Consider the following 25,682-nt stretch of genomic DNA (forward strand, 5'->3'; position numbering starts at 1 on the left):
AAAATTACTGAAATCTGTAATGAAGGATGGTCAAAGGAGATCAAAGGCAATGCAACAGTCAATTTTGGTCTCCAACAGAAATAGGATGTAGAGATAGCATTAAGAATTCTGTCAAATCTGTAGTTTGCAAGTCATTAGTCTCAGTATTTAGCCTGTGAATAATCTTAACCAAGTCAATTAACCTTCTTGGGCCTCACTTTTCATAGCTACAAAATAGAGTGAATCATAATGCCACTTGTGGACCATAACAGGGTCCTGGAATGGCAGGATGGGGGTTTGCAGCAGGGAGCAAATATGACCCTCACTTTGTAAATTTTCAAGTGCTGTATCTTGTCATTGAAACAGCTAAGTGAGAGCTGGGAATAGATGTTCAGGGATAGCATTGGAACACAGAGGCTTCAGGAAAAAATGCCTCTTTCCCTGTGTTCCCACATAGGAAGTATGGGAGGTCCTGATGACTTCCTCCTGGAGACAATTTCCTCACCTTCCCACATCTCAAAATGTTCAGTGAACATTGTTGGATCTAGATGTTGCCAACCCTGTGTGGAAGGTTAATGGACTATTATTTAATATATGCTCTTCCAATATCTTTTTTCATCTCCATATTTCAAATAATAACCGGGGTTTTTGCAGAGTGGAGAGCAGAAGCAAATGGAAGTCACAACTACCTCTAGTCTGTTTTGTTTTTATTTTTAAGCCTAATCTCATTGGAGAGCAAAAGAAGGAAGGAAGGAGAGAGAAGGAGGAGAGTGGGTTGATAATTAGGAAAAGGAGAGTACTGCTTTTTTGTAGTAATTTCAGTAGGTATGTCTTAGTCTCCTTAGACTTCTATAAGAAAATACCATAAAGCAGGCGGCTTATAAACAACACACATATACTTCTGACAGTCTAGAGGCTGGGAAGTCCAACATCAAGGTTCTGGCAGATTTGGTGTCTGGTGAGGACCTGCTTTCATTTTCACAGATGGCAACTTCTAGCTGAGTCCTCACATGGTGGCCGGGTTGAACAAGGTCCCGGGCCTGATCCCATTCATGAGGACTCTGCCTTCATAACCTAATTATCTCCCAAAAGGCCCCATCTCCTAATAGCATCACCTAGGGGTTAGCATTTCAACACAGACATTCAGACCACAGCAAGGTGTAATAAAACACCGGAAGGATAGGCTCTTTTGATGCACACCCTGTGTGGAAGCAGGGCCTCAAACCAGCATATATTCCTGGTACACCACGTGTGGCCAGGAAGCTAAGAGCTGAGGGACTGTAAGGAACCTCCGCTGGAACCACACAGAGGTCTGATACTCAGATTATGTTGGAAATAAGATAATTTTTATGTTGGGAGAGAGAGGAGCTGTGCCACTAATGACAGATGGAAATTCCCAATAGTGTGTGACTGGCTGGAGCCCTGAGTCCAGATTGTTTTAAAGGAAATAAAGAAAGTAGTATTTCCTGGGTGCACAAATTCAATATTTATACCCATAGCACTGAGTTTGATCTTGAGTATTTGGAGCTGTCGGAGTAGCTGAGTGGGATGCAGTACCCAAATCAGAAGAATGGGAAAACCCAGGTATGATTCCACTGACACAAGGTTGTCCTCGCCTTGGAGGGTTGGTGGTACTCTCTAGCAACAGGGAATGTTTTTGGTTTTGGTTTGTTTTTTGGTGGAATGTTGCTGTTGTGGGTCCAAAGCCGTGTCCTGAGGAAAGGTTTCCAGGTCAGTGATTTTAATGTGAGTTCAGGTCCAACACCACCCAAATTAGCCTAAATCAGCAAGTATGGCAAGTCGGAAAAAGAAGGGAGTTGCTTCCTTAGTTCCATAGTCTCACTTTGGGGTCATGGCTTTGGGGAAGGGAGCTTGATTTTAAAACAGTTATTCCCAGGAAGGCACAAATTTGGCAGCTCCATTGGGCTATCAGGACTGTTGTGGCAGGAGAAATGGTGGAGAGGCTAAGCATAGATACTCTGTTTAATTACCCTTATTCTGCTGGCATGGTTTGGAGATTATCAGGGGATTAAATTTGTGCTGATTTCTTTGCTCTCATTATCATGACAAATGGATTGTTTTGTCATTTAGAAAAAAGTAGAATTTGTGCGGAATAAGCAAACAGAGTTTTTAGTTAGCAAAGAGACAGGAAACTCTAAACTCTTTATCCAGGATCTTAGTAAGCTCAAAAACAAAAAACAAACAAAGTTCTTATGGTATCAAGTTAAAAACTCTTTAATATCTCAAAATATCTTATCAGATTGAATTATATCCAGTATCAATTTGGTGGCTATATTCAACACATATTAAGAACCTACTGTGAACCAGGCATAGTTTTAAGTGCTAGTGATATATTGGTAGGCAAAGAGCTTGCTCTCACGGAGCTGTGGTCTGGTGGGAGAGACAGACAACAAAAACAGCTGCATATATAAATCTGTGAGAAATGTTATAAAGAAAATGGAGCAGGGTTATGAGAATAAAGCTACAGAATGGGGGAGCTCTCACACAGGATGGTTAGCAATGGCTCTGCGGCTCCAGGCCCTACCTACTCTCTCACTTTTCCTCAGTTTCTCCAGATGTCTCAAGCTCATTTATGCCTCAAGATCTTTGCAAATGTTTCCTGTCTGGTCCCCTTCCTCTTTCTATCAACTATTCCCCTAGTTACCTCTTAAAATCCTTCAGAACTCAGATGCAAATCACTTTCTCAAGGCCTCAAGGAAGCCTTCCCTGGCCCTCCGGAATAGATCAAGTTCAGGTTTCTGCTTATTCACCCCACTGAGCTCCTTCATTGTACTGATCATGTATATAATTATATGAGTATTGAATTGTTTAACGCCTTTGTCCCCTCCAGACTGTAAGCTCCATGAAAGCAAATGTGGTGTTTCATTAACTTATTGTTGAATCCTTAAAACTTTGTAGTTTGCAGAGTAGGTAACCGACAAATAATTGTCAAGTGTCTGAATAATTCTCAGTATCCCAGAAAATTCAATTAAGTATGGAAGGCCCCTTCCAAAGCTTGCTTAGAAAATACTGTGCTTAATTTTATAGGTCATCTAAGTAATTTTGGTAATTTTAATGTAGCAAAATAACTCGAGTTGGCTTCATTTGGTTATGAATATCAGTACTAACTTACGATGTCACTATTCTCCTTTGAACCACGTTCAGTATCCTAAGAAACGTGCTGATTGAACTATAAAATGAATAATCTTTTATTTGTAAAATATTGAGTCATAAATAGGCAGAATCAACCCATGCTTTTATTTTCATTGCATATAAAAATTTCATATGAAGGTATTGATGTACAGTACTATCCCCGTGGGCTGTAAGAGAGGCTAAGAAACCACTAAAAGAATCATTTGTAATTCTCACACACAATTTACCACTCTGAAAACATATCCAAAGAAATAAAAACAACTCAAATCAGTTAAGGATGTTTTTGTAATTATAGTGTCCCCTTTGTACTGTTTAAAACAAAAGTAATCAAATTTCTTTGGGCCAGGGCTGCTAAAATCTACAGTTTGTGTCAAAAAATAAAATAAAATAAAATAGGAGGCTCATTATTCCCAGAAAAAGAATCTTTCCTTTCACTGAAAAGCCACGTGATTCAAGGGCTGGGCAAGTAGTGGGAGGACATTTCCATATTATCCATTATAAATGTTTCCTGCTTTAGGGGCTGGCCATTGTACAAGGTTAAATTTTAAAATTCTAAAGCAATGAAAGTTTTGCAGACACAAATCTTAGAGGATGGTGAATGCTTTCTGCTATGTAAACTGACATCAGACACAACTTTGTGTTTAAATAGATGGGTTTACATGTATGTAAGGACATTTGGTTTATCTTAGTGGAAGAAAAATTTTAGGATTAAAAAATGGTATTTTCTCTTTAATATATTCTCTTAACATGACAGGAAGCTGATGAATAGATAACCAACACGAGTAAACTCTGGCTCCAATTTCAAATCAAGTTCATTTTCCTATGAGCTCTAGAAGCTAAAAAGACTTTTAAAAAAAGATTGTTTATAATCAATCACTGGGAAAGAATGTATTTCCCCAGTTGTGTTTCCGAGTTTAAAAAAAAAAAGGAAATACTCTAATGCAAGTAGCTGAAGTAGCTCCTGATCAACAGATGGCAAACAATCATCACACATGCAGTGCTACTCCCTGGCAAGAAGTACTTAAGAGCTTATGTCTCAAAAGGGTCTCAGAATCTTTCAGAGGTTGTCTGTGGTTTTGTAAAATCTACCTATTGGCAGAATTCTAATCAATTAAAAGCCTGGATGTAAAATGCCCAGCCCTAGCTCCACCGTTACCTTTCAAATGCAGCAAAACAGAAGAAAATATTGATTAAAGTTAAGGCACAGCCCTGGGACCAAAGACCTGCAGCTATGGTTTTTAAAATTTATATATCTTTAAGTATTTTATAGTTTTCTTGAATCGTCCATAAACAAGCTCTAAGGTGACAAGACTATATTACAGGAGAAAAGAAAAATGTACAGAGTATGTATACACACCATTCATTCTCTCACCAAGAGTTTCCAAATATATCAACACCATCCCATCATGGGATGATGTTTTAATAAGAACTGATAATTTACAATTAACATTACAGTATGTACATTGCAATAAATACATGGTTGTAAACAGACAAACAAGACTGTATTACAGGTAAGGTCATTTGGTGAGAAAAAAATGCATGGCACAAAAAATAAATAATGCATTCAAAAATTATCATAAAGCTTTCTGTAAAATCCATTTCATTCAAGTTTTTTCTTTCCTTGTCTATAATTTGTTCTATCTACATTATTGTGAATTTTAACTGATATAAAAGAAGACAAAATTAAAACAGCATTATTGTGTTCAGTAACTTGCAAGCTGAAATGCACTGGTTTTACACAAACTTGGACATATTTTTCCCCATACAGTACCCAGATATTGCATTTTCTTATGGCATTTCAGGAAATGTAAAGCCACTTGTAAAAGGATATTCTTTTTTAAAGCAGTGTGTATTTCTGAAGCACACTTTGGCGAGAGAGAAAGGCAAGGGTAAGCAGATTGTACAGTGCATTAGTCCCTGTCTCTTGGATATTGAGCCTTTTCTGCAATTTGATTGTCTGTTAGTGGGTATCTTTACAACGTGGTACCATTAAAAACCAACAAACTGAAAAAAAAAAAGCCTCTCTTTATTAGTGCAGTTATAAACCCTTTACCCTTTCAGGTCTGGATTTAAGTGACATATTGCTGCTTTTTATTTTATTCATTATTAAAATTCTAGGCACTCTGTGGGGGAAATACTAAGTGTAGGGAGGACAGGAATGAGAATGTTTTGGAAAGAAAAAATAAATTCTAGACTCTTTGCCTTTCTTTCTAGACCTCACTCAGGGACAAATAAAATTAAAAGGAAACAAGTTCCCAAATGTTCTTGTGAAACTACTTGGTCAAATATATGTCTTTATTTGAAAGATCACCATCTGATCTTTACAGAGGAAAGAGAGTAGAAACCTTGCAATTAACTAGTTGATTCCTATTCTGCCTTATGTAAAAGATCAGAGTTATAAAGACATAATTTTTATTTCAAAGGATCTAAGCATCAGCCAGATCTCAGGGGACTGTCTTCAGCTTGAGTCATTTCCCTGGCTGATGACTTAGTTTCCAGTCCCTGGAAGGCTCCTTGAGAAGTTCCAAATAGAAATGCTTTTCAGGGTTGTAATTATTCTTAAATGTTTGATTTTCCACTTGTCAGATACCCACTTTGGCCTCTATCTCAATTCTTGAATATCAACGTGAAAAATGATTATTTGGGCTTTAAAGTCTTCATAGAGAAGGTAAAGACTTTATTACAAAGACTGACATAGGAATAAAGTCAGAATTAAATGCCCCATGATGCCAACTGCTATAATCAGGTAAACACTGGGAATTAATCTCTAAAACTGTAATACAGTTCCTGGTGCTGAAATCAGCCAAGAGTGATCTCTAATTTTTTATTTAAGCAGAATTTTTACCAATCTAATATTTTAGGATGCATCACAGTACTAACCCTCTGATGCCAGTGGCATCATCTTCTTTCCCTCCATGTGTTTCAAGAAGTAGTTCCCCTCTGCAAGATAGATATGCTTATAGATCGAGGATAAGTGATAAAGCAATTCCTGCATGTTATGTGGCTGTCCATTAAGGAAGAGTAGTTGCTATACTTAAAACCATTTCTCAGGTATATTCCTGATATAGTTCTTAATCCCATAGTGAAATCATTAAAACCAAAGAGGATTAGTTATTGTACTGGTGTTTGTTAATATGTTGTTAATATTCTTAAAAACTGCCTAGTTAGCTGTTTAACTTTTCTCTGTAAACCAAGAGTAAAATCTAGTCATGATATACAACCTCATGGTTGAAATGAATGTTAACCCTAACTTGACTACCTGTTTCTTTTCACTGGTGACAATGGTAGTGATATATTTGACAAGACCTCATCTAGCAAAATGGACAGAGGTTCAAACACACACTAAATTATAAAGCAGCACGAGGGGAAAAACCTTTTTCTTACTATAACTGGCTGTAAAAACAATAAAAATGAGCATGAAATGTGCAGATTATTAGAAAGATATGCACTTGTGAAATGCATGTCTATTGACACAGCAAAACGTTATTAGGAGATACTAAGTAGGAAAACATCTCAAAAACACTGACCAGTTTAGCTACTGGGTATTTATATATCTCCCACTTGCTTCAGACAACACCAGCTGATGACTGAATTCGCATGAAGCTTAAGACATATTTGATATAACACACATTAAAGTATTATAGAACAATTAGTCACTTTGCACACTGAAGAAAAACACTGGTGAAGAGCAACTCTTATCTGGAAAGAGTGAAACAAAATGCAAAGTAAATAATAAAGACTTACTTACAAAAAGGGTTTCCTGCAACATAAAGTTGTTTTTCTGTTGTTTTAAAATATGGAAGTCATTGGTATATAAAACAATGAATCACTACAAATCAGTTAATTGCTATGAACTATAAGGTGCAAGTAAAATTTGTAAATTAGATTTTTATCCAGTGTAGCACAGATTTGTACTGAAAACTTGCAAGTTACTCTTTAGAAAAAAATAACCAGTGGCAGATGAAGTTCTGAACATAGTTTTTTAAATATAATACCTCAATACATTTAATAATAAAAGTAAGCTCTACAAAAAATCTGTTTTACATATCATACAAAATGTAGAGGTCAGTGCAGCTCACTGAACCACACTATTCAGTCATGTATCAGGAAGACTTGAAATTAGAAAATTATGCAATTTCTGTGGCTCATCCTCCTCCTACTGGTAACAGATGCGTGCTATGTCCTGTTCTTGACATATTTGTTGCTTTGTCCATTAAGTTCACTCTGTGCAATGCCTTTCTTCTGAAAATATTGGAAACAAATAAAAAGAATAGAAACCCCAAGTCCAATCAACTTTTGGGCCGCCTGATGAGCCACACTCTCTTGAAAACAATTTGGAGTAGATTTTATCTGCCTTGTCAGCTCTACCAAGCTGAAATCTTGTTAAAAACGCTGTTCATGAAGATGTCCACCTTGCTCTGATGACATGGAGGTGAAAAAACTGGTTACGATATTCCTGAGCGCCGGACTGAGTAGTCAAGGTCAGTTTTGTTCAATAAACGTCCTGGCAGATGACAGTGAGGTGTGACCGTGGTTGTGGCATGTGACATGCACTTTGGAAACAATTTTTCTGCTAAAAAAAAAAAAAGGCATGAAAGTTTTTGCACTGTTACGTGTCAGGAGAACGATCATCTATGACACAGGCTTCAGGCTGGCTTTCCTCTTCTTCCCCTACTGCCTCCTCTTCAACCTGTTCATCGAGGGGAATTTCAGTAGACTCCGAGTCTTGAGTACAAAGAGTCTTGGAGTCACTGCAACTAGTGTCTTCTTCCACTTGACTGCCACTGTCCTTTTCTGTGTCTGACTCACCATCTTCCTCTAAAGTTAGTTCAAACTGGAATTTCTCAGTTTGACCCTGCCGGCCCTCTTCTGGGTCATCAGGTGCAGGAGAGGGGCTCTGAGGGATTGTGCTCTGGTACCATTCACGATTGTCCTCCAAAGTGTCCAAAATGTCCTGGGCATCAGGGTGGACGAGGTCTGCCCATGTCTCCCAGAGGGGATGAACAATATAGTCTATGAAGCCCACCTAGTTAAGAAAAAAATCCAGTATGAGTAAAGGACTTGGGACTAAGAAACAGTGGAAAAGCTTAACTAGATCATGGGCCACAAATAAAATACTGAACAGAAGACTACTAAATTTAGTTTGGTAAAATTATCACTATTTTCGACAACAGACCATACAAAGTATTGTTACTGGCTGGTCAAAATTAGCTTCTAGAACCCTTGGTTAAAGAGCATGTTCACAGCATAAAAAATTTTCCAGTTGTTGACATGGTAGGGCTTATTTTAGAATCACCAATTTGTAGGTGAATCCAGATAACTGTAATAATGCCATATGCTCTATGTATATGAATATATTAAATGAATATAGTCATAATAAACGAATATCTTCTTAGAATATCTATATGACTATATGAATGTAAGTCATAAGAATGAAAGTGTTTTGGATCATAAATACTAAGGTGAAATTGAGTTTGTCAAAAACAAAGTAATTTAAAAAATCCAGTAAAATACTATCATATGTAATACAAAGTAACCAAATGCTAAAGCGGTAGCTCTGTTATCCCTGAAAACTGTACACTTCATGCATTACCTGTGATTTTTCCACGGAAGCATTGTGCTTGTCACACATGGGGCTTATCTCCATGCCACGTTCCCTCTCTCGGTCTCCTTGGCGGAAGAACTCCTCCATTATCCGGTCCGTCCACTGGCGGTACAGTTGCAGAGGCTTTGTTGGGTTGCTCAGATCTGCACAATGCACCATATTCTGAAGAACCTAAAATAGATGGATGCATTTTCTATTCACTCCTGTTCCTTTTCAAAAAAAAAAAAATCTAGATATTCACATCGGATGACTGCGACACTTAAAAATACACATGGTGTAAGATTTATTCCAAACAGCTCAACCATGATGTGTCTATGTATGGTTCACACTTGTATTAATAGTTCCAAATTATGCCACTTCTACTGCATCTAAATAGCATAAGAGAAACTGTTTATGTGCATGGTTGACTAGATTCAGAGCTGCTTAATTGGCTGGTTCTGTGGAGTGTTAGTTTTTTAAATTAATGTAGATGCAAATGAAAAGGCCAGTAGAATTTTGCCTGGTTAATTCTCAGGAATAAAAATTTGGATAAAAATCCTGCCTATAATTGCTGAAAGTATAAGGTGGGAGAAAGAAGAAATACATCTTATCAAAGCTGAACACACAGTCATGTGCATGTGTGTGCGCGCGCACACACACACACACACACACACACACACACACAGAGCAAACTCTATTAAGGCTTTACCTGAATCCTATCGGAATAATTATCAAGAAGAAGAACTCCAGAGCTTGTCACTTTCTTAGTTTCAACCATAGTCTTCAAATCAGCTAGTAGATTCATGTGTTTTGACATATCTGTTGCAAGTACCTTAAAATACAAAGGGTATATTATTGAGTACAGTTCAGAGAAAACAATTTACACATGAAAATATTATGCAGAATATGAGAATGAAAAAGGAACAAAACAACCCTATGCCTTTTAATGACAGTAGAAATTCCTTACTCCTTCTTGGGGGCAGAGTCCTTTCCCCTTTGCTATCAAGTTTTCCTTAAGCCCAGATAAATGTGTGTAATATACAGAAATGCTAGGTACTGACAACCACTTTCATGGTCAAAAATGGGATGACATCTCCATGGATAAGACATCATCACACGTTTTCAAGTTTTTTCCATTCTTTGGACCAGAAAGTAGTTGCTAGACTATGATGAACTGATTCAAGGTTGCTTAAAGACTGCTTCAGAAACAAAATATTCTGGTTAATTTTCTTTTAAAAGACAGATCATTCTTGCCTTTGCATGTACAAAATTTAACAGAGTAGGTTTTTGAAAGCTAGAGATTTTCCTGTGTCTCATAATCACTGAATAAGATGCATAGAAAAAAGAGTAAAGTCATGGATGTTCTAAATGGCACTGTCTACTGATGAGAAAAGGTGGAAAAAAATCCATTTGAGCTGTGGCCCACACAATCTGCTTTTGTTAGTCATCTTTCTCTGCCTGCCACTGGACTAGAGGGGCCCAGAAAATAAATGATGAGGGTGAGCTGACATTATTCTCAAGTCCAAACTGCTAGAAGTGAAAAACCTATTACAGAACATCACAGCCAGCATCATGGGCAGCTTCTATAATATAAAGGGCCATAATATGTTTTGAAATGCAGTTCCTTTTACCTAATACTCATCTTGTTCTTATGTCTAAATTATAAACAACTTGCATCACAGTTCTCTCTCTCTCTTTTTTTTTTTTTTTTTTTTTTTTTTGCTTTTATCAGCTACTTACAATGTCAATGACCATTTTCCTTAAAGATTGTCTTTGTTTTTTGGTCAAATTCTGGAAAATGTCACAGTTTTCTTCCTGAAGCAATTTAAAGCCCACAGCCAAATGATGGTTCTCTAAGACCGAGGAATCGTTGTACATCAAGGCAAGTTCAGAATCTGAAAAACAGACAAAAGGCCAACTATCAGCAAAGCTGTTTGTGAGAAGTTTATCTGATTCTTTGAATTCTGGGTTTAGGATGTAATTTCCCCTAAACTTCTCTGCTGTCCTTATCATGTAATTTCTCCTGAACGCTGCCCTTATCATTACATGACAATATCCAGGAGAGAATAAATCGGATAACATAAGAGCAGGAACAACACTGGAATGAATCTTGGGGAGTGAATTCTAATGCTACTAACATGTGGCAGGCCATTTCACTCTGTAGGGCTCAGTTTCTTCTAATGCGAAAGAATTGGATCTTTAACTTCTCCTCTAGAGTTACCATGAGGTCAGTAGAATATGACATTCTTCTTAGTATCTATAACATATCCAAAGAATAAGGTTTCGTATTCCTGATAACTGTGAATTATCTATGCTGCAATATATAAAGTGAGGATCACGTGATACAGGATTGTTTGTACTCAAAGAGGGTACAAGAACAATCATATGAACAAGTTTAGATTTGCTCATTTGCTCATGTATAGCTCTGAAAGTCTAAGCTTAATTCATCGTTTTCCATTTTCTTTTCCAAGTATCATGGCAGTCATTGTATACTGTACAGGGATATTGCTCTTCCTGCCTGCTTGCTCATTGCGTCATACAGAGATGTTGTGTTTGGCTGTCTGTATACCCTCTGGTGAAGATTCTGCCACTCTCTCCCTACTACCCTGGACCTGTGAATTTTAGGCAGGGAGAGATTCTGCCTCTCTCCGACTTCTTGTAAATAGCAGACCCAGATCTACAAGATAATCATTAAAAAACTTTTGATGCTTTATTCTCTTTCTATTCACTGCAAAGACTAAAAGCAAATCCAAGGCGGGAGGATTGCTTAAGCCCAGGAGTTCAAGACCAGCCTGGTCAACATAGGGTAGACCTCACCTCAACAAATAATAAAACATTATCTGCGGATGGTGGTGTGTGCTGGTAGTCCCAGCTACTTGGCATGCTGAGGTAGAAGGATTGCTTGAGCCCAGGAGTTCAAGGCTGCAGTGAGCCATTATATTGTGCCACTGCACTCCAAGCTAGGTGACAGAGCAAGACTCTGTTTCAAAAGAAAAGAAAAGAAAAAGCCTAAAAGCACATGTATTTGATCTTTTTTCTGACAAATGCATAGAAAATATATTTAGAAATATATATCCTTTTCTAAGAAATACCCAATACTATTCAATGGCTCTTTTAATGGAGCTAGGAAGGAGAGGAGAGGCTTAAGACATTTTCAACTGGGAAATTCTATTATTTTATTGGAACTATAGAAATACAAATTTGCACACTTAAATTTCTGCTCCCAAACTACAGGAACAGAGCTGTTTAGTAGGGAGTAGGTTTGTACATTTTTTTTTGTTGTTATTTTTTTGTTTTCTTTAGATAAAACAATAGTGTTTATTTTTTAAAAGGCAGTTTCTGGTTAACTTTTACAGTGTCTATAAATGCCTTTATGAACCTTTATCTACAGACAGGTAAGCATATAGAAAAGAAAATTTTAAAACTCTATAGGATCTTAGCACATATTATTGTATTTCTGCAGTAGAATCAAACATATATTGAAAGGAAGTCATAATTACTAGATACTGAATAATTATTAGAGTTCGTTTAAGGGAGGAAATATGCATGTAGACAAGCGGTGTTAACAGAATTGACTTACCCTTACAAAAACCCTAACTGGCTTATATGAAGCTGAAGGTGAAGGAAATTAAGACTATTGACCCTGCAGAAGAATATGATGATGAGCTGTTCCTTCAAGGAAAAGGGTGATCTGTTGTATGGAAGTGGCAACAAAGAGTCTGAGTTCCACTGGATATAAGTAGGGCCTAACACTTAAAAGTTCAGATTGGCCGGAAAAGCCAGGAAAGGATGCCTTAGTGGACTGGCAGGCCTCCACAGCCTCTTCCATCTCAGATGCTGTTACAGGAAAGTGGTGGTGACTGTTGATTTTTAAATGAACAAATGTTAGCATTTAAGAAACTGAATCTCAAGGAAGTTATTTAACTTTCTACTCTTCTTTAGGACTGAAGGCATATGGTCACATTTAAATTGGGAGGTAGGATTCTGCAGCTCCTCAGCAGATTTTCACCAAAGACACTAATCCATTACTTGTAAGTGGAGTCCTTGAAGATTCAGGAATGATCAAAAAGTTGCTGTCATCTTTTGGTACAATGCACACAGCACAGAGGGGCAAAGAGGTTAGCTTATATAACATTTTTGTTGAAACCCTTTCATCTTCAAGCCCAATATAAGTCACCTCTTCCATCAAGTCTTTTTTAATTACCAGACAAAACTGCCCACTTTCTCCTGTAAACTCCTATACTACTTTGTACCACCCATTTAGCATGTATCACATTCTACCTTTTTTGTCTTTATCTCTACAAATCTTTTAATTGTTTCCTCCCCAAACCCTCCCAGCCTACTTAGAGACTTAAGCCCCTACAAAATATTAAAGGTTATTAATTTAATATGTTTGGTTATCTGGCTTCCCCTAGGCACTTCAATTATTTCAAACTTACAAAGTACAAACAGGAATACAGTAAGGCACAACATTTAGAGGATTTAAGTGTCATTGTGTTAAATGGTTTATCTGAATTCTCTCATTTAATCTTCATAACTCTTTTAGGAAGATACTACTTTTGTGACATTTTATGGCTATGTTCCATTCATGGATCGCATGGAGCCATATAGGTGGGAATCAAGTCTTTGTGTCCTTGGGATAGGCTGGGGGATAGAAAATGTCCCTTGGGGACATCTTTTATATACATAAATATTTACATAGACATACTCATATAATCCTGTACAAATGAAGAAAATGAACCTCAGAAAAGGTAAGTAACTTTGCCAACATCACCTAGCCAGTAAGTGCTGGGGCCAGCACTACCTTATACTGACTATGATTACAAGTAGTACCTTATAAATAGAGGTGAAAACTTGAGCAGTGAACACTAAACATGAACTAGGAAATTAATACAATCCACTCAGTGCCTGGCACACACTTATAAAGACAACTTTATAAGCATTTGTTATTTTTTATTGAGAGGCCACGCATACCTTTACAAACTCAGTCATCATTTTATTATATATAGAGCAATTGTGTTCATTTGTTACAACTACCCTGGATCATCAAGAATAAATTAAATTATGCTCAACGTATGCTACTACTGAAGGCAGGAAGACCACTTTTATTTTGTGTCCCTCTCTTCTGAGTTCTAATGAAATGGGGGGAAGGGTGGGCAGGTACTACCACATAACTGAAAACATGTACTTCATCTGTCCTAGTCTTTTCTCCTTCCGTGTTAATCATGGTTCTCCAGAGAAACAGAACTAATAGACATATGTATGAGTGTGTGTGTGTGAGAGACATATTTATTTACTATAGGAATTGGCTCAGGCAATTATGGAGTCCAAGAAGTCCCACATCTGCAAAGGTGAACCAGGAGAACCAGGAAAGCAAGTCCAAAGGCCAGAGAATCAACCAGGAACCCTGATGTTAGAAGCAGGAGAATATGTATGTCCCAGGTCAGAGAAAGCAAATTGCCCTTCCCCTCAAGTTTTGTTTTGTTCTTCTCTTTGAGGTCCTCAATGGATTGACTGATCCCTGCCAACAATGGTAAGGGCAATCTTCTTTAATCAGTCTACCAATTGAAATGCTAATCTCTTCCAGGAACACTCTCACAGACACACCCCAAAATAGTGTTTTACCAGATATCTGGGCATCCCTTAGCCCAGTCAAGCTGACGCAGAAAATTAACCATTACAAATTCTGCCCCTTGTCACCCTGGTACCCATAAGCATCTCCTTTAACCATATTTAATCTCCATAAGGTCATAATTCTACCAAAATGCTATAACTATCCTTCATACAACCAAAAACACACTAACACATTCCCCAGAAGTGAAAGTAAAGTTTGAATAATGTTTACTCTTATCCTGACATCCTATAACTTAAATACTATGATATAAAATAAATACTTAAATACTAATATAAAGTTAATACCTCTTATGTTATATAAATGAAGATAGATGCTTAATATATGTATATATACATATAAATGCATTCATAAGAAAATACTCATGGCAATTATAGTCCTTATTGCTATAACTGGTCACATGGTCATAGCTGGTATTTATAATTACCTTCTTTTACTACTCATTCTGTATTCCCTTTGCCTTCAGCCAGCACCTCAGCTGGTCATGATTCTTTACCTGGTGGGGTGACCCAAACCTTCATTCCTGAAGGGTCTGGGCTATTAGTAGTCCTGTCTGGATTGGGTTATTTTGTGCTGACCTTAATTACAGGGCATGGTAATATTAAGGGATGCCCTCAGGGATCTCCTTATTCCACACATACTCTTCCTTACCTTCGTTGTGGAGTAGTAATCCAAACACCCCTTGGTAGTTAGGATCAGTCACCCCAGTCAACACCATAACTAACTCCCTTATTGGATGATTGAATCAGATGTATAAGGAGCTCAAAGTGGCCAGGTCTTAACTTCCAATTCAATGGAATCACTGTTGTGTGTGCTGGTAGAAGCATTCCTCCTTCTGAAACTAAGACCTCTAGGCTAGCAGCACATAAATTGGCAGGAACAGGAAGCAAACTTTGCTAGTGGGTCACTGGGGGTAATTATGAGTGGTAACACTCTGATTTCCAGCCACTGATTCCTGGACCCATGAATTCTGGTTATGGGAGAAATAGCACCACATATTGGATGCTGATTCAGAGCATATATGGCCTTTCTGGCCTTCTGGAGAACCTTGCCCCAACCCTGCAAGGTATTGCCTCCTAGCTGAGTAACTGAGTCTTCAAAAGGCCACTCTACCAATTTATTAAACCAGCTGATTGAGGATGTTAGGGAATAGGGTAAGACTAGGGATTTCCATGGGCATGAGCCCAATGCAGCTCTTCTTTGCCAGTAAGGTGAGTTCCTGGTTAGAGACAATGCTGTATGCAATACCATAGTTTTGGCAGAAAAACTGTGCAGGGAAGGCACATCTGTTTCCAGAGAAAGTGCCTTTTCCACTAAGGACAAAATGCTACCCCTTCCACCATGGAAGTGGTCCAATGTAATCAACTTGCCATCAGGTAGCTGGCTGATCCCCCCAAGATGCTGTTATATGGGGGTTTAGTGTTGGTTTATGCTGCTGGTGGATTGGGCACTTAGCAATAGTCATAGCCAGGTCAGCCTTGGTGAGTGGAAGTCCATGCTTCTAAGCCCATATATAACCTCCATGCCTGCCACCATGGCCACTTTGTTCTTAGCACATTGAGTGATGACAGGGGTGGTTAGGGAAAGAAGCTGACTAGTATCTACAGAATGGGTCATCCTATTCACTTGGTTATTAAAATCCTCCTCTGCCAAGGTCACACTTTGGTGAGCATTCACATGAGACAAAAATAGATTTACTTTTTGGTCCATTCAGAGAGATCATTCACGTATCTCTTCCCCAAATTTCTTTTTCACCAGTTTTCCAATCATGTTCCTTCTAAGTCCCTGACTATCCAGACAAATCATTGGCTATTGCCCATGAACTGGTATATAATTGCACATATGGCCATTCCTTCTTCCAAGCAAAGTGAACAACCAATCACCCTGCCTAAAGTTCTTCCCACTGGAAAGACTCCCCTTCACCACTGTCCTTCAGGGATGTCCCAGAGAGGGGCAGTAGTGCTGCTGTAGCTGTATACTTCCAGTGGTACCTGCATATCACACACAACCATCTGTAAACGAGGCCCTCTGTCAACTACTTGCAGGGAACTTTCCATGTGACCACATGTGTAGGCTGGAAGAAAGACAGCAGTGTAATTAATAGGAGTGGTATTAGGGCCACTTCTTTATGTAACTTGTGCCTTCAGTGTCTGCTCGGACCTGATAGATCATGTATTACACCACTTTTATTTGATGATGAAATGTCGTACATGCCCAACGTATGGCCTGGCACGTTAGATAACTCCCTATTATGATGGGCAGACAGCTCAAACCACATGGAAACTTGGTGGCCCATGGTCAATCAGTATCTCCTAAGGCCCAGCAGCAGGCCTATATCTGTGTCTCAAAAGGAGAGTAGTTATCTTTCTTTGGATGATGGCAGGGTCTTGCTCCAGAGTCTGTGCTGTGATTCACACAGAGGGCTCTATCAAAGGCTCCAAACAACATTCCTATCTGCCACTGACATTCCAAGCACCATTAAATCTGCTGGATCATGTGGCCCATGTGCAAACCGGCTTGCACAGCAGGCTGGACCTGTTGCAGAGCCCCACTCAAAACTAGGAGTTTTTCTGACGCTCTCTTGTTCCGTGCCCCATTTAAACTAGCAGCTTTTCAGCTCACTTAGTACATGAGCCAGAATAACACACACAAAGGAATACATTGCCTCCAAAATCCAACTAAGCCCACTAGGTTTTGTGCCTTTTTGTGTCTTATGATGGAGTCCATATGGCAGATGACAGCCAACATTAAGACCTGGAGCTGAAACAGTTAAGACTGGGCCAGACACTATAGATATGTATCCTGTAAGTAAGACTTATACTCACTGTTCTTACAGCTTAGCTAGGCTTAGCCTTGAGTTAGAAAATGACAGCATGCTACACTATGTCTCTAAGTTACAAGTGAAATAAACATAAGTCTTCAAAAGGACTTCAGAAACAAACATTTCTCCATGAAATGACAGAGGTAAGTGGTGGTTTTAACTTAATATTTAGTTGCCAAGGAAACCGCCTCATTCATCACTCCACTCATCCACTCTCTCTGCCCTCACCCTGCATTATGTTCCTCCATAGCACTTAGTACTATCACATGCCACAAATTCACTTATCATGCTCTGCCTTTTCTAGCAGAATGCCAGCTCTTAAGAGCCAGGGATTTGTCTTGTCCACCCATGTGTTCCGAGTGCCCGGAACAATATTTATTATAATTTTTAGTAGGCTTGCAGTACATTTTTATTCAATAAAATAATCTCTGTAGCTATATCTATATAATCACATTTGATAAAAATGAGTTTATCCTTATTTTGAAGGTGTGGGTTTATGCAGAAAAATAAAATTCTACATATAATCTACTAGTGTAGCTATGAAAATTTTAATTTCAAAATAAGAGTAGAGAAATAAAAAAGTGTATACTGACAGCTAGATCATCTTAACCTTAATATAATGAAATGCCTCTGCTCTTGGAAACCAAAAACCACATGCTTTGAATGTATCACTAATGTGAATAAATCTTTCTGCCCCAAACTTAGGCATCTTTGCTATTAACAAAAATAATTCATTTTCCAAGTAAAATTTAATGCTATATTCTGTACTTTTGATACTATTTTTTTCAGAAAATAAAGCTAAGTTAAATATACCATCCAGCATTTTACATTCAAAATTTCATGATGCTATTTACATTTTATGGATTTGTTTATTTATTTATGTATTTTTTTGAGATGGAGTTTCACTCTTGTTGCCCAGGCTGGAGTGCGATGGTATGATCTCGGCTCACTGCAACTTCCACCTCCCGGGTTCAAGCGATTCTCCTGCCTCAGCCTCCTGAGTAGCTGGGATTACAGGCATGCACCACGATGCCTCGCTAATGTTTTTGTTTTTGTTTTTTTTAAGTAAAGACAGGGTTTTACCTTGTTGGCCAGGCTGGTCTCGAACTCCTGACATCAGGTGATTCACCTGTCTTGGCCTCCCAAAGTGCTGGGGTTATAGGAGTGAGCCACTGCACCTGGTCTATGGATTTATTTATATGCATTGTCCTTAAAAAAAATTTATGCAGCTTCCTACCTGAAATTTCCATTTCTCTAAATTCTATTCACAGTCCCCACACTCAAATCATTTAGTATAGCTTAACCAACTCTACCAGGTAGAAAGGCTCTCTCTGCTTGCAGTACCTCCAGCATGCTTTCAGTGAGTGTAAATACAATCAGCATAAAATCATGTGGCACCTAAAGCTAAAACAACTGAAATAACTAAGAAAAACGAAGAGCACATGTAAGAAGCAGGAGGCTTAACTGCACTGGGAACCAGCCAAGGGAATTCCCAGCGCCCCTCACGTGCCTTAAGCTCTCAGTGCTTCCGTAGCTTCCTTAAAGTAAGACAAGTAACCAACTATGGGTTTATAAATTCGATAATCAGAGGTCTTTAGAATTCTTTATCAAGAGAAATATGGATTCAGCTGCAGGCTTTGGACAGGATGGCAGCTCCAGCTCAGAGCCAAGAGCTGAGAATGTGCTGGCTTGACAAACGGATGCTCAAGCCATCCATAAAAGATAAAATCTAAAAAGTCAAAATTTTAAAAAGGTTTACTGCAAACTAAAAATAAGCACAAATTTTGATAAAATATTTCATGAGGCTACATATTACAAGTTTACAAGTTATTGGAAGGACTCCTTTACTGCATGCTGGGAAGATAATTCTGTCTTATATGATCCCTAGCCAAACTAAGCTAACTAAGGCAGTAATTTTGATAATGCCCCGGGGCTCTGAGCAACCCTAGGATACTTTCCTGTACAAAGTGACAATGCTGATTCATTCCCTCAGGAATAACACAGCCTCATCATACCTCACCCTCAAAAAAACCCTTAGCAATCCAAAGCTACTCTGGCAACTGTGAACTTCCCTATGTTGCTTTGGTCACACAGAAAGGAGATCATCACAATATTACTAAATAACAAAGAATTTGCAGAAGCAGGATTCGTTATCCTTCCATCCCAGGCAGGTCACCAGCAAAATGACTTTAAACAGACATCCTAAGGAGATACAATTATCTTCTTCAATTTCCTCCACTATTTCATTGGTTCTCAAACTTTAGAGTATCAGATTCATCTGTAGATTGAGGCCTTGTTAGCTTAAATGGCAGACTGCACAGGGACCCTGATGCCCACCAGGGTCCTCCAGGTGCCAGCCAAAGCCCAAGTGCCCTTTAAGGCAGGGGTCCCCAATCCACCCACAGGCCGTGGACCAATATCAGTCTGTGGCCTGTCAGGAACTGGGCTGCATAGCAGGAGGTGAGCAGCAGGCAAGCCCGCATCAGTACTGCCTGAGCTCCGCCTCCTGTCAGATCAGCAGGGACGTTAGATTCTCCTAGGAGCGTGAACTCTACTGTGAACTGCTCATGCAAGGGATCTAAGTTGTGCATTCCTTATGAGAATCTAACTAATGCCTGATGATCTCAGGTGGAACAATTTCATCCCAAAACCATTCTCTCCCTACTCTCCCAGTTTATGGAAAAATTGTCTTCCACAAAACCAAGTCCCTGGTGCCAAAAACACTGGGGACTGCTGCTTTAAGCGCTCAAAAGAATGAAGAATAGAGCAGGTCCTCATTATTCTTAAAAAATACATCAGAGTACTTGGAAGACAGTGACTTTTCTATCAGTTGTTTTAATTTGTTCTCTAAATCTACTCTTAATACTAAGGGAACATATAACATGGTATGTAATAGAATGCAAAGAAAACATACCAGTCTGAATGTTTGGTGATTACATACACACACATACACACACACACATACATACATATCCATATATATATATCTTAAACACAAAAATTAAACATTTTATATATTTACTAAAAATTAATAAAATTCAGAATATCCCAAGACATGCATAAGCATCAAAATAACAAATCAGGCCAGGCTCATGTAAAGTGCCAGCATGCAGCATGCACTGTATTGCATGACCTCCCTGCTCTTCTCAGAAAGGACATCATGAACCCTCCCCACTGATACAATGTAAATGCAGGGAGCTGCATCCAATGTGTATTAATATTTATATGTATGCTTTGATGAGTTCTAAAAGTACCCCATTATAGGTACTCATAGGTAGGTAGAACATGAAATGTTATCCTGTCTAATCTGGATAAATAAGTCCCTAAACTAAACTTCTAAAAAAAATACTTGACTAACCACACATCAGGAAATTCCTGACTTTTCCAATCCTCTACATGGATGAGTCACTAGAGTATATTTTGCTATAGGATAGTCCAGAGGCCATTACAAGATATAAAAATAGGTGAATAATCCTAAAACTCTGAATTAAATCTCTCAAAGCAAGGTTACCTTTACATTCCTTCTTTAAATCTAGATACAGCAAAGACAGGAAATGAATGGTGAATATATAAATAATTCTATAGCTAGATTGTTATAGGCATGAGAAGACTATCATCCACAGACTCAAGCAAACATAAAAGGTGGACTCTTAAACATACAACAGTTTCAACAACTTTGCATAGTTTTTATATATAAAAGTGAATTTATGATGTTAATCTACCTATGGGAGGGCATTAAGTCATAGTTCACTTAAATCATTTACCAATTAACTTCAAGTACCAAACAGAATTTCTATAAACCTAAATCTCTTTACTAAGGGATAGCTCAAGCATTACCTAAACATTCCCTACAGAGGCTTTCTGTGCAGCAATGTCAGGGATGCTCCATATTAAACAGTCTCTACCATTCCTTATATTTCCAAATTCAGTGATGACTTCTTATAAGATGAGATGTGAACAGTGAGAAAAAACTAAATAGTTGAAAAAATATTAAGAGAGAAGTTCCTGTTACCCTTATTAGAATATTTTAAAAAGGAAAGAACAGGGGCTGGGCATGGAGAAAGAAGGGAATTTATGGCCTCTGTAGAGGATTAAATGATGACCTACATAAAGTGAGGAACATTTAGCATTAATTCTCATAACTTTTTTTAATTTAAAACTTTAAGGCCAATATAACTTTCTAAATCTTTCTGCATACTTTCATTTTTAATTACCCTTTAACACAGCAATATATTACTTTTAAAGAGAACTGGAACACAATTTTCAAATATCATATGCCTCAAGGGATATAGTAATAATTTTCAGTTAAATTACATTAACATGCACTATCACTAAAACACATATATACACATATCAAAAGAACATTATGGCTCTGGAAGCACCCTGAGTTTATAGAGACCCTTAGTCATTCTAAAATGTACAAAGGAAAAATGTGTTCTGCAAAAATAAAGTTTACTTACTTGTATTGATCAGAAATTGATTGGACACACCAGGATGATCTACATCATGTATTGCACTGGCAAAAATTGCTGCAAGAATCTCCAAATCTGTAAACACGGCCTGGAAAATCAGATAATATAGATAATATTACTATTCTACAATGATATGAATTAAAAGTATAAACAAATGAGAAATCTCTAGAATTTAAATGGAAAACAAAATGGAGCTTCAAAATGTGTTATAATGTGTCAAGGGAGAGTCTTAGATACTTATGAAATTTTGAAGTATAATCTTGGAAAACATTTTATCTAATTTTATTACATCTCATGATCAAATATTTTCTATTCACTATTTTTTAAAATATTTTAAAACTCTCTGAAATTCTTTTAAAATAAAATAATAGTTTATTTTCTAAGTATTTAAGACGTCTAAGAATATTTTGAAAATGTACATAAAATTAGTAAGACATGAGCAATTTTTTTCTTTTCTTTCATCAAAACCAGGGTTTCTCACCTTTAGCACTATTGACATTTTGGGCCCGATAACTGCGTGGGAGGCTGTCCTGTGCATTGTAGGATTTTTAGCAGAATTCCTGGCCTCTACCGACAAGATGCCAGTATCACGTACAACTAAAAATGTGATAGTTGTAAACAACCAAAAATGCCTCCAGACATAAATAAAAAAAAATTTTAAGAAAATCAAATTGCTTTAGTAAACAACTAACGAAATAACTTCTTAGGATTTAGAAAAATTAAAGTATTTCCTTCTAATATAATTCTATGAAAAATATCAATATATTGCTCATGTTTTATAAAACGTTCTTTGGCCTATAAATAAAAGCCGTCAGACTACATTTCAAGAAAACAAATTAACAAAAAGTGAATAAGCCAGATGTGCTTTATGAAATGTCCAGTGGATCATTTCAAAGAAGCAACATCATAAACAGATCAATCATTAAATCTGTGACCAACTGTCACAAGCAAAATCCATCAAAGACTTGACTGTCTATTCACCACAGCATTTTCCCCCATAAGTCAATAAATTATACTTCCAATGAATCCAATTATTTTCTCCATTGAAAACCCTTCAGATAAAAGTTTAATAGACCTTTATGAGTGGCAAGTTAGTGTTCTTGAAATTTCAGAAAACAGATTTACCTCCAAAGCAGGTGTAGACAATAGCACATGAGTAGACTGGACAACATCTGCAGCATGGATATTGTTGTGATAGGCCACATCAGCATGGTAATGGTCTTCGAGAGTCATAAGATATGTAATTAAAGTATCTACTGGAATTTTAAATGTTTTTAATAAATCCCGTTCCTGTAGGGAAAAAAAAATCATTTTAACATTTTTGTCTTTATGTAAACAATTTCTCCATAGAGTATGTTTAAGAAAAAAAAAACACACACACCAGTATTGCCAATGGATAACCTGGAAATGGCAACTGCACTCTCACATGTCTAGTGAGGAAAATGGGAACCTTTGAGAAGATCCAGGGACTTTGGGACAAAACCAAAGTTGGGTTGTCCTGCTGGAACCCAAGAATACTACGCCCTAGCTGTATGGTGTCAGGAATGAGGTGCCAACTCTAAAAGTTTCTGTGCCCCATTATCATGGAGGCAGCTCCAGTCAAGCACTATTAATTCAACCCCTGCATCACACCAACTGAAAATCAACATCCTCTCTAGGGCTGGAGTTTCCCATTCCAGTCCCAAGGTATCTACAACAGCCTCAACTTCTCATTTAAATCCCACCCTGAGCTGGAGCAAAGCATCAATAAGAGCACAAAATAGATACGGAGAAAGAAGCAGGACACAAAAAAGTGACTGAAAAAACTATATTCTCAGGTTAGCCAGCAGGGGCTTTATTCATTTTTTTTAAAGTTAGTACTCCATTTTCTATGCCAGTCAGGTTCAGATGACTAAGATAATGTCTAAATTATTATTTTAATAAATTGCTTCAACTTGGCTATATTACATCTTTATCTTAAATGCAAAAAAATAACAAAATTGATGTATTTGTGGTTTATACACACTCCACCTTTCTGTATCTTTACTTGTCCCTTGGCAAAGGAGCAAATAAGGATAAAAGTATAAAAATAAGCAAAAGATGGCAAATATTAAAAAAGACAAAATGTATGCACAAGCTACAGACTGGACATTAAGTTCCTAAATAAAAGAAATGTAATAGAACTCAACCACATTACCTGAAAAATGGTGTGCATGATAACAGTCAAGGGCCGGTTACCAGACAACTCTGCTATTCTGAAAACATGAAGACCCCATTTGTTCACATCTTCTAGTTCCTGGAGTAAAAAAAAAAAAAAAAAAGATACCAAAAAATTAGAAAGTAGAGTAAAATATGACTCAATGAACTCAATCATTGAAAAATTACAGACTTTAGGTGGCCGGGCATGGAGGCTTAAGCCTGTAATCCCAGAACTTTGGAAGGCTGAGGCGGGCGGATTACTTGAAGTCAGGAGTTCGAAACCAGCCTGCCCAACGTGGTGAAACCCCGTCTCTACTAAAAATAAAAAAATTAGTCAGGTGTGGTGGTGTGTGCCTGTAATCCCAGCTGCTTGGGAAGCTGAGGCAGGAGAACTGTTTGAACTCGGGAGGCGGAGGTTGTAGTGAGCCAAGATCGCGCCAATGCATTCTGCACTCCAACCTGGGCGACAGGGTGAGACTACGTCTCAAAACCAACCAACCAACCAACCAACAAACAAAAACAAAAAAAACCCCCCAAAAAACAGACTTCAGTGTAAAGATTGTTAGATTTTTTAAACAATGATCCATTTTAAATGTTAACAGACACACCATGTAAGCACAGGCAAACTTTAGGCACATTTACTTAAATGTACTGAAAACTGAATAGTATGGCTTAACCTTAGGACGTTGACATTACAACATATTTATGTACTTTAAGTATCAATCACAAAGCATTTAATGGATAAAATCTATTCACAAAACCTTAACTGTTTTCCTAAAACCCAGAAGACAAGACAGATTTCTAACTCTTTAAGGCCAAACAATGAAATGAAGATGCAAATAATCACCTCCCAAGCCCCTAAAACATACATACCAAACCACCTGTCTAAGGCACTTTACAAGAGCTTTATAAAATGCCTGCCCTTCAAAAAAAAACAAAAAACAAAAAATAAAACCTCCAATTAATAAACTTTTCTATCTATTCAACAGACTAGAAGTGAAAATTCATAAAAGGGCATCATTTAATATTTATGATCCTGATCTTTGAAATCATCATACCTTGGCAAGGACATCTTCTTGTTCAGTTTTAACTCCAAACCTTGGAATACTTGAATTAGTCAGGCTAGAGCTGTGCATCAATTTCTTGACTCCACTGATCTGAGACATTGGTCTTTTCTTTTTCTCCTTTTCCTTCTGAGTTGGAGAAGGAATTTCCACTTCATGTTGCTTATCTTGAGAAATTCAGAAAATGTTCTATATTTATTATTAATTCTATCTGTTTTTATATCATCATATGCATAACTGGAAGGATTATAATTGATCATTATATATTCCAGGAAATGTTCCCAACTAAAAATTTTCCTTTTAGAGAGTTCAGTATTTACATTTGAATCGGACTTAATTTGATATCTTCAAACACAAAATTAAGCAAATAAGTTCCACTACAAAATAATAATATCAAATGCATTCCATGGTTACCTCTTTGATACAATGTCCTAATAAAAAATGTTGCAAGACTTAGCATGACAGCCGACTCAGAGAATACACAACAGGTGGTTATTTCCACTGTTCATCAATTCCATTCCTATCTGAAATTGACTTAATGAACTGAAAATTGTTCTTGCCAACTAAGGACTCCAGTTTCAATACGTACTTTGAAATGGTAGAAACTTTATATACAAATGTCATGAAAACAGCAGTATATAAAACTAACAGCTAACTGAAATGGGTAACACTGTGGGAGTTGAAACAGCAGGTTTTGGATGACTTAGATTAATTCTGCTACTTTTTATTTCTGTATGATAGTGAGATAAGGGTTAAGTCCCCAGGTTTTATGGGAATATAGAGAATCGTAAATATTACC

The 25,682-nt window shown here is 37.5% G+C and overlaps 1 protein-coding gene across 8 annotated transcripts in view; it reads right to left on the reverse strand.

The window, feature by feature from the left end:
* Positions 1 to 3,214: 3,214 nt before the first annotated feature.
* The window catches only part of PDE4D (phosphodiesterase 4D), a 1,577,486-nt gene continuing 1,555,018 nt past the window's right edge, over positions 3,215 to 25,682 (reverse strand). For all 8 annotated transcript variants that reach the window (XM_078004763.1, XM_078004764.1, XM_028850059.2 and 5 more), the window contains 8 exons: positions 24,878 to 25,050; positions 23,818 to 23,916; positions 22,767 to 22,931; positions 21,630 to 21,729; positions 10,457 to 10,611; positions 9,426 to 9,548; positions 8,726 to 8,908; positions 3,215 to 8,158 (listed from right to left, as the gene is read on the reverse strand). In XM_078004763.1, coding sequence (XP_077860889.1) covers positions 7,742 to 8,158; positions 8,726 to 8,908; positions 9,426 to 9,548; positions 10,457 to 10,611; positions 21,630 to 21,729; positions 22,767 to 22,931; positions 23,818 to 23,916; positions 24,878 to 25,050 — 1,415 coding nt within the window. In that variant the 3' untranslated portion in view covers positions 3,215 to 7,741. The remainder of the gene's footprint in view (positions 8,159 to 8,725; positions 8,909 to 9,425; positions 9,549 to 10,456; positions 10,612 to 21,629; positions 21,730 to 22,766; positions 22,932 to 23,817; positions 23,917 to 24,877; positions 25,051 to 25,682) is intronic.

Source organism: Macaca mulatta, chromosome 6 (genome assembly GCF_049350105.2).
Source record: "Macaca mulatta isolate MMU2019108-1 chromosome 6, T2T-MMU8v2.0, whole genome shotgun sequence".
NCBI classification, from domain to species: Eukaryota; Metazoa; Chordata; class Mammalia; order Primates; family Cercopithecidae; genus Macaca; species Macaca mulatta.